Below are 12,358 nucleotides of genomic sequence, written 5' to 3'. Positions count from 1 at the left end.
AAACCATGCATGTGACTACACCTGTCTGAGAAACGCCCCCAGGTATAAACCATGCATGTGACTACACCTGTCTGAGAAACACCCCCAGGTATAAACCATGCATGTGACCACACCTGTCTGAGAAACGCCCCCAGGTACAAACCATGCATGTGACTACACCTGTCTGAGAAACGCCCCCAGGTATAAACCATGCATGTGACTACACCTGTCTGAGAAACGCCCCCAGATATAAACCATGCATGTGACTACACCTGTCTGAGAAACGCCCCCAGATATAAACCATGCATGTGACTACACCTGTCGGAGAAACGCCCCCAGTTAAAAACCATGCATGTGACTACACCTGTCTGAGAAACGCCCTCAGGTATAAACCATGCATGTGACTACACCTGACTGAGAAACGCCCCCAGGTATAAACTATGCATGTGACTACACCTGTCTGAGAAACGCCCCAGGTATAAACCATGCATGTGACTACACCTGTCTGAGAAACACCCCCAGGTATAAACCATGCATGTGACCACACCTGTCTGAGAAACGCCCCCAGGTACAAACCATGCATGTGACTACACCTGTCTGAGAAACGCCCCCAGGTATAAACCATGCATGTGACTACACCTGTCTGAGAAACGCCCCCAGGTATAAACCATGCATGTGACTACACCTGTCTGAGAAACGCCCCCAGATATAAACCATGCATGTGACCAAACCTGTCGGAGAAACGCCCCCAGGTATAAACCATGCATGTGACTACACTTGTCTGAGAAACGCCCCAGGTATAAACCATGCATGTGACTACACCTGTCTGAGAAACACACCCAGGTATAAACCATGCATGTGACTACACCTGACTGAGAAACACCCCAGGTATAAACCATGCATGTGACTACACCTGACTGAGAAACGCCCCCAGGTATAAACCATGCATGTGACTACACCTGACTGAGAAACGCCCCCAGGTATAAACCATGCATGTGACTACACCTGACTGAGAAACGCCCCCAGGTATAAACCATGCATGTGACCACACCTGTCTGAGAAAAAGCCCCCAGGTATAAACCATGCATGTGACTACACCTGTCTGAGAAACGCCCCCAGGTATAAACCATGCATGTGACTACACCTGTCGGAGAAACGCCCCCAGTTAAAAACCATGCATGTGACTACACCTGTCTGAGAAATGCCCTCAGGTATAAACCATGCATGTGACTACACCTGACTGAGAAACGCCCCCAGGTATAAACTATGCATGTGACTACACCTGACTGAGAAACGCCCCCAGGTATAAACCATGCATGTGACTACACCTGACTGAGAAATGCCCCCAGGTATAAACCATGCATGTGACCACACCTGTCGGAGAAACGCCCCCAGGTATAAACCATGCATGTGACTACACCTGTCTGAGAAACGCCCCCAGGTATAAACCATGCATGTGACTACACCTGACTGAGAAACGCCCCCAGGTATAAACCATGCATGTGACTACACCTGTCTGAGAAACGCCCCCAGGTATAAACCATGCATGTGACCACACCTGTCTGAGAAAAGCCCCCAGGTATAAACCATGCATGTGACTACACCTGTCTGAGAAACGCCCCCAGATATAAACCATGCATGTGACTACACCTGTCGGAGAAACGCCCCCAGTTAAAAACCATGCATGTGACTACACCTGTCTGAGAAACGCCCTCAGGTATAAACCATGCATGTGACCACACCTGTCTGAGAAAAGCCCCCAGGTATAAACCATGCATGTGACTACACCTGTCTGAGAAACGCCCCCAGATATAAACCATGCATGTGACTACACCTGTCGGAGAAACGCCCCCAGTTAAAAACCATGCATGTGACTACACCTGTCTGAGAAACGCCCTCAGGTATAAACCATGCATGTGACTACACCTGACTGAGAAACGCCCCCAGGTATAAACTATGCATGTGACTACACCTGACTGAGAAACGCCCCCAGGTATAAACCATGCATGTGACTACACCTGACTGAGAAACGCCCCCAGGTATAAACCATGCATGTGACTACACCTGACTGAGAAACACCCCCAGGTATAAACCATGCATGTGACTACACCTGACTGAGAAACGCCCCCAGGTATAAACCATGCATGTGACCACACCTGACTGAGAAACGCCCCCAGGTATAAACCATGCATGTGACTACACCTGACTGAGAAACGCCCCCAGGTATAAACCATGCATGTGACTACACCTGACTGAGAAACGCCCCCAGGTATAAACCATGCATGTGACCACACCTGACAGAGAAACGCCCCCAGGTATAAACCATGCATGTGACTACACCTGACTGAGAAACGCCCCCAGGTATAAACCATGCATGTGACCACACCTGACTGAGAAACGCCCCCAGGTATAAACCATGCATGTGACCACACCTGACTGAGAAACGCCCCCAGGTATAAACCATGCAACATGAGTCAGTAGACCACCATCAGCAGAAAAAACGACCCAACCAAAGACACGTTACTCATGAAAGTTTTATTGTTTCAGAGACATGAAGAGTATTTCGGAGCATGTTTGCTGTCACAGCATATACCTGATGTCACAGAGGAGTATGGATCATACCTGGGTTCAAATACTACACTGAACAAAAATATAAACATGCAACAGTTTCAAAGATTTTACTGAGTTACAGTTCATATAAGAATCTATGGATTTCACATGACTGGGAATACAGATTTGCATCTGTTGGTCACAAATACCTTTAAAAAAAAGTAGGAGCGGGAACTGGAACACGCTGTCGTACACGTCGATCCAGAGCATCCCAAACATGCTCAATGGGTGGAGACATGGCTGGTGAGTATGCAGGCCATGGAAGAACTGGAACATTTTTAGCTTCCAGGAACTGTGTACAGATCCTTGCGGCATGCGGCCGTGCATTATCATGCTAAAACATGAGGTGATGGCTGTGGATGAATGGCACGACAATGGGCCTCAGGATCTCATCACGGTATCTCTGTGCATTCAAATTGCCATCAATAAAATGCAATTGTGTTTGTTGTCCGTAGGTAATGCCTTCCCATACCATAACCCCACCGCCACTATGGGGCACTCTGTTCACAACGTTGACATCAGCACACCGCTTGCCCACACAACGCCATACACGCTGTCTGCCATCTGCCCAGTACAGTTGAAACTGGGACACATCTGTGAAGAGCACACTTTTCCAGTGTGCCAGTGGCCATCAAAGGTGAGCATTTGCCCACTGAAGTCGGTTACAACGCCAAACTGCAGTCAGGTCAAGACCCTGGTGAGGACGACGAGCATGCAGATGAGCTTCCCTGAGACGGTTTCAGACAGTTTGTGCAGAAATTATTCGGTTGTGCAAACCCATAGTTTCATCAGCTGTCCAGGTGGCTGGTCTCAGACGATCCCGCAGGTGAAGAAGCCAGTTGTGGAGGTCGTGGGCTGGCGTGGTTACACGTGGTCTGCGGTTGTGAGGCCGGTTGGACGTAATGCAAAATTCTCTAAAATGACACTGGAGGCGGCTTATGGTAGAGAAATGAACATTCAATTCTCTGGCAACAGCTCTGGTGGACGTTCCTGCAGTCAGCATGCCAATTGAACGCTCCCTCAAAACTTGAGATATCTGTGGCAAAACTGCACATTTTAGAGTGGCGTTTTATTGTCTCCAGCACAAGGTGCACCTGTGTAATGATCATGCTGTTTAATCAGCTTCTTGATATGCCACACCTGTCAGGTGGATGGATTATCTTGGAAAAGGAGAAATGCCAACAGGGATGTAAACAAATTTGTGCACAAAATTTGAGAGAAATCAGCTTTTTGTGCATATGGAACATTTCTGGGATCTTTTATTTCAGCTCATGAAACACTTTACATGTTGCATTTATATTTCTGTTCAGTATATTTGAAATACAGTAACTTAAAATACTTTAGCGGCGCTTGATCGAGCTTGCCTGGCACAATGGAACCAATAGAATAGTTGCAAAACTGCAAACCACGCCCATCTCGCATTCCAAACAGGCTAAAGCAAAGGATCAAAGTATTTGAAAGATTCCAAATAGTATTTGAACCCAGGTCTGGAATGGATACATATATACAGGCCCTTTGGGGGGAATATAGAGGAGGTAGAAGTGTGGAGTCACAGAGCTGACACTATGGCTGCGTCCCAAATGGCACCCTATTGCTTTCATAGTGCACTACTTTTGGCCAAGGCCCATTGGCGTCTGGTCAAAATGAGTGCACTATGTAGGGAATAGGGTGCCAATTTGGGACGCAAACTATACATTATGGCAGCTAACACGTTACCTGAACCCTACGCCCTGGCATAAGGCCTACATATCATTGACATAACAATGGCATAACAAATGATATGAATAGTCTTAATATTATCTATAAACTAGTTGGCTAGTGGTAACTAGCTGGCCTAAATAACAATTTGGTGTCATGACAGTGTTAAGTCAGTTGTCATAAGCTGACATAATATATATAACCTGTTATGTCTGTTATGACAGTGTTACGATCTTATGATGAAGGGTTTGAGGGATTCCCAACCCCAGTTCCAATTTGTGTCAAGACAGTGTTATGTCAGTCGTCATAAGATAACATCTGCAGTCATAAGTGTTCATAACACCTGTTATGTCATTTGTAAGACACATACATTCCAGATGGATGTGGATGTGTCCCTTAAGATGTGGGAAATAGCAGCACAAGCAAACACATAGAAGGCAACAGACCGTGAGCAATGCAGGAAACACAATAGATCTGGAGTTCCACATTAATTAACATTAAATAAACTCAAAAGGTTCAGCCGTGATGGTCCTTGCTCTCTTGACCCCAATACGGTACATATAAATATTTATGACACTTTCCTCAATTGAAACTTGATTTGTATAACACTATCTCACTATAATACAAACTTGACTTTTCTAAAATATGCCACGTTAAACAAGAACGTTTAAGAATGCACTCTAAATGGCACCCTATTCCCTATATAGTGCACTACTTTTGACCAGGGCCCATACGGGTTTGGTCAGAAATAGTGCACTATGTAGGTAATAGGGTGCCATTTGGGAAGCACACTAAATGTTACTTCCACAGTCACCTTGAAAAGTTGCCTTACTGTCTAAAATTCACAATTCTGCAGAAAACATCAATCAATTCCAATTCATACAGTAACACACATGCTGGTATAGATGCCTTATCTTCATAATGTAACATGGTAACATCTCTATTATAGTATTTATAAACAATAAACAAACAGAGTGAAGTGAACTAGCTCCTTCTGCCATGAGCTGTTTTCAGCCTTTGTCGGTTCAAGTCCTCAGCACTTTGTCGGTTCAATGCATGTAAACATATTTCTCATTCAGTAATAGTGGTCAATGGCACGACTTGAAGGATGGACACTAGAAATACATAATAAGAAATCTCAGAACCCCCAGAATACCATGGGCTGCTGTCAATCATCCCCAAACCCAATAGAAACTCTCTGAAATATATAGAGAGCTCCCATTGGATCAGAGCAATTGATTGATCCCGCTCAGGGAAGTTAAGAGACCTCAATATCTGTTGTTGATGGACACTTTGATTTCACATATGGAATAATACGTTATAACAACAACAGTAATACAACGCAATGAATGGACATTGGACTGCTGGAGAGATGTCCCTGTATTGATGTGTATTCATTCAAACTAAACTGACTGTATACTCTTCAATACGGTACATGTCCAAGCTTTCTATCCAGCAGCCACCACTCTGTCCAGCAGAAGGGTGATGGGAAGCTGATGACCTTCTCAGGTAACACACACACACAGACATACTGTTTGTTGTTGTATTGTTTGTCTATGGTTGTATGTTAAATGTGTGTGACTGTCCTTGTCTATCAGTGTATCAGTGTTTTGTTACTTGTCATGTTGTGCGTTTTGTGGACCCCAGGAAGAGCCTCTGCAAAACCTAAATGGAGATCAAAATAAACACGATCACTGACAGAACAGTCAACCACGCCGGGAAAAGCCCCATGCAATCACCATCAGGACAATCAATCAACCTGTCCTTTTTTATAGGGGGTATGCTGCAAGCACAGGCACAAAACAGACCCCAGCAATACAGAATACCACCAACAACCGGAAGCCAAGGCTACTTCAGCAGCAAGCCAATACAGTGAGGTTAGAGCACCTGGTAACCAATAGAGACAAGGTCACCACTTCCTGTCAAAACAGGAAACAGGAAGCAAAACAAAATACAGATAAGAGACCAGAGCTCATATTCACAAAGAACCTCAGAGTAGGAGTGCTGATCTGGGATCAGGTCCCCCCTGTCTATGTAATCTTATTCATTGTGATCTGAATTGCAAAACTGGTCCTAGATCAGCGCTTTCACTCTCTGTGGATGCGTAACCAGACTAGCTTGGCTTGGTCCTGTAGTGTTAATCAGACAATACTCCCAGCTACCACATAACGTTCTGAGAACCATATGTTATTTAGAACTTGGTGAGAGCGTGGTTGTCCTATGGTTATTTTGCGTACAACCTTACCACAACTTCCTGGGAATGGTGCAGGATAGTTGCTTGGCTTTGGAAAATTCTCAGCACATTTAATGAACTTGACCCAAAACATTTTTGGGCTATTTCAACGTTTCATAAAAGTTCAAATACGGCTACATTTAATTTCAATTTTGGTAATGTTCTAAAAAACGTTCTCCAACTGGTTTGACATTGGGAATGTTCTAAAATAGTTCAGAGAAGTAAGACGTTCTCAGAATTTCCCTGCAACCTAAAAACAAACGTTCTAAGAACAGGCAAAATTGTCACTTCTCTTCTCAGAACGTTTGAAGAACTTTCAGTTTTACCGGACAGGAAAGTATGGCTTCCTTCCCACAACCAATGTGAAACCAAAAACATAAGTTCCCACAACTTCCAAGGAACCAAATGTGCTAGCTGGGCTGTATGTAATAAAATAGGATATGTTAAACAACTGGGTTGAGAAACATTGCTGCAGGGCATATTCAGGCGGTTGAAACATTCAAAGCATTGCAGCTCGAAATACGACAACATAAAAGAGCAGACAACTCTCTAATGGAATAGTGAACGCTATCCTTTCTATAAAGTAGATTTCTACCTGCAAGATTTGGAATGATTCGCCCCACCTAGTAGTCCTTCACCCATAGACTCTGGTTCTCAGGGTTAGCCACTTTGAGTTGGCAAGCAGGAGGGGAGAGGAGGGTGTGTGTGTGGGTGTCTGTCTGCGAGAGGAACTCTGGTATACCAGCACTTTCTCCCTTAAAGCACAGTGTCCCCCGACACAGACATCCAGAGACTAGGAAGGGGCCTGGGCCTCGCCTGGTAGCTCTCCCACCATTCGAGGCATGTTCCCTGGGTAGACGTCTCAGGTCCTCAGCTTGAGGATGACGGTGGCCAGGATGAGGAAGAAAGTGTTCCAGCCCAGGGTGACAGCGAAGCCTCGCCACACCATCATCCTGGAGAGACCCCAGCCTGAGGGAGAGACGAGAGAGAGAGAGAGAGAGAGAGAGAGAGAGAGAGAGAGAGAGAGAGAGAGAGAGAGAGAGAGAGAGAGAGAGAGAGAGAGAGAGAGAGAGAGAGAGAGATAGAGACAGAGAGAGAGACAGAGAGAGAGAGAGAGGGAGAGGGAGAGGGAGAGAGGGAGAGCGAGAGAGCGAGAGAGCGAGAGAGCGAGAGAGAGAGAGAGAGAGAGAGAGAGAGAGAGAGAGAGAGAGAGAGAGAGAGATAGAGACAGAGAGAGAGACAGAGAGAGAGAGAGAGGGAGAGGGAGAGGGAGAGAGGGAGAGCGAGAGAGCGAGAGAGCGAGAGAGGGAGAGAGAGAGAGAGAGAGAGAGAGAGAGAGAGAGAGAGTGTGTGTGTGTGTGTGTGTGTATCAGTTTGACATGGAGGCTCAGGCCCTACTGTGATGGGAAGAGGAGACAGAGACAGACAGAGACAGACAGAGACAGACAGAGAGAGCAGGATCGCGCTCCTCCACTGGAAGCCCATGACTAAGTCACGTGTGTGTGTGTGTGTGTGACTACTGGCATTGTGAATCATTTAGAACACTTTGCTGCTGATCCCGGATGAATCAGGTGTCTAAAGTATCAAGTAACACGTGTGTGTGTGTGTGTGTGTGTGTGTGTGTGTGTGTGTGTGTGTGTGTGTGTGTGTGTGTGTGTGTGTTTAGGTTGACACGTAGGGCCTGATGTCACAACTCGGTGCAGACAGGATATAAGCTTCAATGTACAGTGTTGTGTAACTAATTGCTATTGGATAACGTGTGTGTGTGTTGTGTGAGTGTGTGTTACCTCTGTACATGATGCATCGTAGGGCTTCAGAAGCGTAGGTCTGGGGCAGGGCCAGACTGATGTAACGTAGTGGATAGGGAATGCACTCCACAGGCCAGATTATACCTGTAGGGAGAGGAGGAAACAGAGGGTCTTAGAGAAACACAGTCTTAGAGAAAAAGAGAGTCTTAGAGAAAGAGAGAGTCTTAGAGAAAGAGAGAGCGTCTTAGAGAAAGAGTCTTAGAGAAAGAGAGAGCGTCTTAGAGAAAGACAGTCTTAGAGAAAGAGAGAGTCTTAGAGAAAGAGAGAGTCTTAGAGAAAGAGAGAGCGTCTTAGAGAAAGAGAGAGCGTCTTAGAGAAAGAGAGAGAGTCTTAGAGAAAGAGAGAGAGTCTTAGAGAAAGAGAGAGTCTTAGAGAAAGAGAGAGCGTTTTAGAGAAAGAGAGAGTCTTAGAGAAAGAGAGAGCATCTTAGAGAAAGAGAGAGAGAAAAAGAGAGTATAAGAAAAAGAGAGAGAGTCTTAGAGAAAGATAGAGAGTCTTAGAGAAAGAGAGAGTTAGAGAAAGAGAAAGTCTTAGAGAAAGAGAGAGCGTCTTAGAGAAAGAGAGTCTTAGAGAAAGAGAGTGTCTTAGAGAAAGAGAGAGTCTTAGATAAAGAGAGAGTCTTAGAGAAAGAGAGAGAGTCTTAGAGAAAGAGTCTTAGAGAAAGAGAGAGTCTTAGAGAAAGAGAGAGAGTCTTAGAGAAAGAGAGAGAGTCTTAGAGAAAGAGAAAGAGTTGTAAGAACTGAACTGGAATTTAACTGAACTGAATAAAATGTATTTACACTTCATTGTGAGAACATGTAAGAGATAATATTGTAGATTGACATAGTGACCAACCCCCCAAAAAAGACCACTGAGGTTTGTGTATGTGTATGTGTATGTGTATGTGTATGTGTATGTGTGTGTGTATGTGTATGTGTATGTGTGTGTGTGTGTGTGTGTGTGTGTGTGTGTGTGTGTGTGTGTGTGTGTGTGTGTGTGTGTGTGTGTGTGTGTGTGTGTGTGTGTGTGTGTGTGTGTGTGTGTGTGTGTGTGTGTGTGTGTGTGTGTGTGTGTGTGTGTGTGTGTGTGTGCATGCTAGCGTGTGTCCTTGTGTGTGTAAGACCTGGGTTCAAATACTATTTAGGGTATTTTAATTACTTTAAGACATTTAGAAGTATTTACATATACATATACTCAAACACTCCCGTGCATTTAACCGAGGCATTTAACCGAGGCATTTAACCGAGGCATTTAACAGAGGCATTTAACCGAGGCATTTAACAGAGGCATTTGAAAATAATATTTGAAAAATTTATGAAAGAACTTTCAAATAGTAGGCTATTAATAGGAAATCGTTTGAAAATACTTTAAAATACTGTCAATAGAAATTGATTTAGGCAACATGATTAAATACACAGAAAATAAGTATTTAAATAACAAATACACATGTATTTGAACCCAGGTTTGGTATGTGTGCGTGCTAGCGTGTGTGACGTACCACTGACGATGAGATTGGGGTAGAAGATACCCAGGGCAGCCTGGTTGGCGTTCTGTTCATCATCGATGGAGGATGAGATGACCAGACCAAAGGAAATGCCTGTTACACCCTGCAGCACGATCAGAGCAATCACCAACACCAGGTTCCCCTCGTTAGGAATCTGGAGAGAGGTGGAGGAGGGAGGGAGAGGGGAGGGAGGAGGGAGGGAGAGGGGAGGGAGGGAGGTGGAGGAGGGAGGGAGAGGTGGAGGAGGGAGGGAGGGAGGGAGGTGGAGGAGGAGGGAGGAGGGAGGGAGAGAGGGAGGGAGGGAGAGGTGGAGGAGAGGAGGGAGAGGTGGTGGAGGAAGGGAGGGAGAGGTGGAGAGGGGAGGGAGGGAGAGGTGGAGGAGCGGGAGGGAGGGAGGGAGGAGAGGAGGGAGAGGTGGTGGAGGGAGGGAAAGGGGAGGGAGGGAGAGGTGGAGGGAGGGAGAGGTGGAGGAGAGGGAGAGGGGAGGTGGGGGAGGGAGGGAGGGAGGAGGAGGAGGAGGGAGGGAGAGGTGGAAGGGGAGGGAGGGAGAGGTGAGGGAGGGAGGCGGAAGAGGAGGGAGGGAGAGGTGGAAGGGGAGGGAGAGGGGAGAGAGAGAGAATATGTGGGAGGAGAAAGACAGTAAAAAGTGAGAGAAAGAAAGACAGAAAAGGAGGCATGGTAAAAAAGAGGAAGTAAAGGTGAAAGAGCATGTCATGGTATACAATGATATAGTGTGTGTTGCATAAGGTCCTGAGTCTTTCTATTGTCATAGTACAGAGACCTGGGGGTGGGTGTCCGTCTATCTGGCTCCACTGACAACGTGTAAAAATAGACAGAGGAAGAGATTTATACTCCAGTCACCTCTTCGGACTGTCACAGTCATTAAAAACACACACACACACACACACACACACACACACACACACACACACACACACCATCCCAAGCAGTTAAGGCTAAATGCCACCCACCAACAACAGTTCCATCCACGTTCCTATTGACAATCAATTGAGTCTAAAGTTTATATTCATCCATTGTCCTCAGGTTGACCTATCCAGACCTGGGTTCATACTTTTACTTTCATTTTTCTAACACATTGTTGAAGAAAAGTTTCTAATGTAATTCCGCTGCCATATTATATTGAGGTTTATGGTAATTATTATTATTTTATTCCAGGGCAGAGGAGAAAATAATGTCTATTTGAAAGCTATAAAAAATTATGCAGCTCGCATTTAAAAAAAAAAAAAAAGTTCCTTTCAAGCTATACAGGAGGACCCTGACATACAGACTATCACCCATATTACTTAACACTCCAGAATATACATCTCCACAGTCACACCTTGCTGCTCAGTGTGTGTACACGACACCAGTGGAACAGGGATGTGAACACGAGGCAGGGACCTTCAATCATTCAGGAGTCATGATAAGCCTTGCTGATGAAGACGGATGGTGTCAACGTGTGTGTGTGTTTGTATGTGTGTACGTGTGTGTGTGTGTGTGTGTGTGTGTGTGTGTGTGTGTGTCTGTGTGTGTGTGTGTCTGTGTGTCTGTGTGTGTGTACGTGTGTGTGTGTGTGTGTCTGTGTGTGTGTCTGTGTGTGTGTGTGTGTGTGTGTGTCTGTGTGTGTGTGTGTGTGTGTCTGTGTGTCTGTGTGTGTGTGTGTGTGTGTGTGTGTTACCTTGAAGACAAGCAGCATTAAGAGCAGTAGTAGAATGACCTGGATGCTGATGACAAACAGCTGGGAGATGAGATGGGCCAGCACGGTCTCCAACGAACTAACACCTGGAGAGAGAGAGAGACAGAGACAGAGACAGAGACAGAGAGAGAGAGAGAGAGAGAGAGAGAGAGAGAGAGAGAGACAGAGAGAGAGAGACAGAGACAGAGAGAGACAGAGACAGAGACAGAGACAGAGAGAGAGAGAGAGAGAGAGAGAGACAGAGAGAGAGAGACAGAGACAGAGAGAGACAGAGACAGAGAGACAGAGACAGAGAGAGAGAGAGAGAGAGAGAGAGAGAGAGAGAGACAGAGAGAGAGAGACAGAGACAGAGAGAGACAGAGACAGAGACAGAGACAGAGAGAGAGAGAGAGACAGAGAGAGACAGAGACAGAGACAGAGACAGAGAGAGAGAGAGAGACAGAGAGAGACAGAGACAGAGACAGGAGAAAGAGGGAGTAGGGAGAGAATAGTGGGACAGGAGAAAAGGAAGAGTAAAGGTGGGGAGAATAAAAATAAAAAAGAAATCTGAAAAACTGGCCCATGGGGATTTAACCAGATCTCCTGCTCTGGTCTGTACTGGTCAGTACATCGATAATGACCAGAAACTGTCAATGCATCTCAAATGGAACCCTATTCCCTATATCCCTCACAAATGGAACCCTATTCCCAAATCCCTCACAAATGGAACCCTATTCCCTATATCCCTCACAAATGGAACCCTATTCCCTATATCCCTCACAAATGGAACCCTATTCCCTATATCCCTCACAAATGGAACCCTATTCCCTATATCCCTCACAAATGGAACCCTATTCCCTATATCCCTCACA

At 45.6% G+C, this 12,358-nt stretch overlaps 1 protein-coding gene across 1 annotated transcript in view; it reads right to left on the bottom strand.

Annotated features, from left to right (window-relative positions):
• Positions 1 to 5,866: 5,866 nt before the first annotated feature.
• Positions 5,867 to 12,358, bottom strand: part of LOC121552335 (ABC transporter G family member 20) — a gene marked incomplete at its 5' end in the record, with an annotated part of 41,495 nt that continues 35,003 nt past the window's right edge. The window contains 4 exons of the mRNA XM_045219613.1: positions 5,867 to 7,489; positions 8,308 to 8,412; positions 9,806 to 9,965; positions 11,490 to 11,593. Coding sequence (XP_045075548.1) covers positions 7,383 to 7,489; positions 8,308 to 8,412; positions 9,806 to 9,965; positions 11,490 to 11,593 — 476 coding nt within the window. The remainder of the gene's footprint in view (positions 7,490 to 8,307; positions 8,413 to 9,805; positions 9,966 to 11,489; positions 11,594 to 12,358) is intronic.

This window comes from Coregonus clupeaformis, unplaced genomic scaffold (assembly GCF_020615455.1).
Source record: "Coregonus clupeaformis isolate EN_2021a unplaced genomic scaffold, ASM2061545v1 scaf2536, whole genome shotgun sequence".
Lineage (NCBI taxonomy): Eukaryota > Metazoa > Chordata > Actinopteri > Salmoniformes > Salmonidae > Coregonus > Coregonus clupeaformis.
Note: the sequence above shows the minus strand (reverse complement) of the source record. Positions and strands in the feature narration are given on the sequence as shown.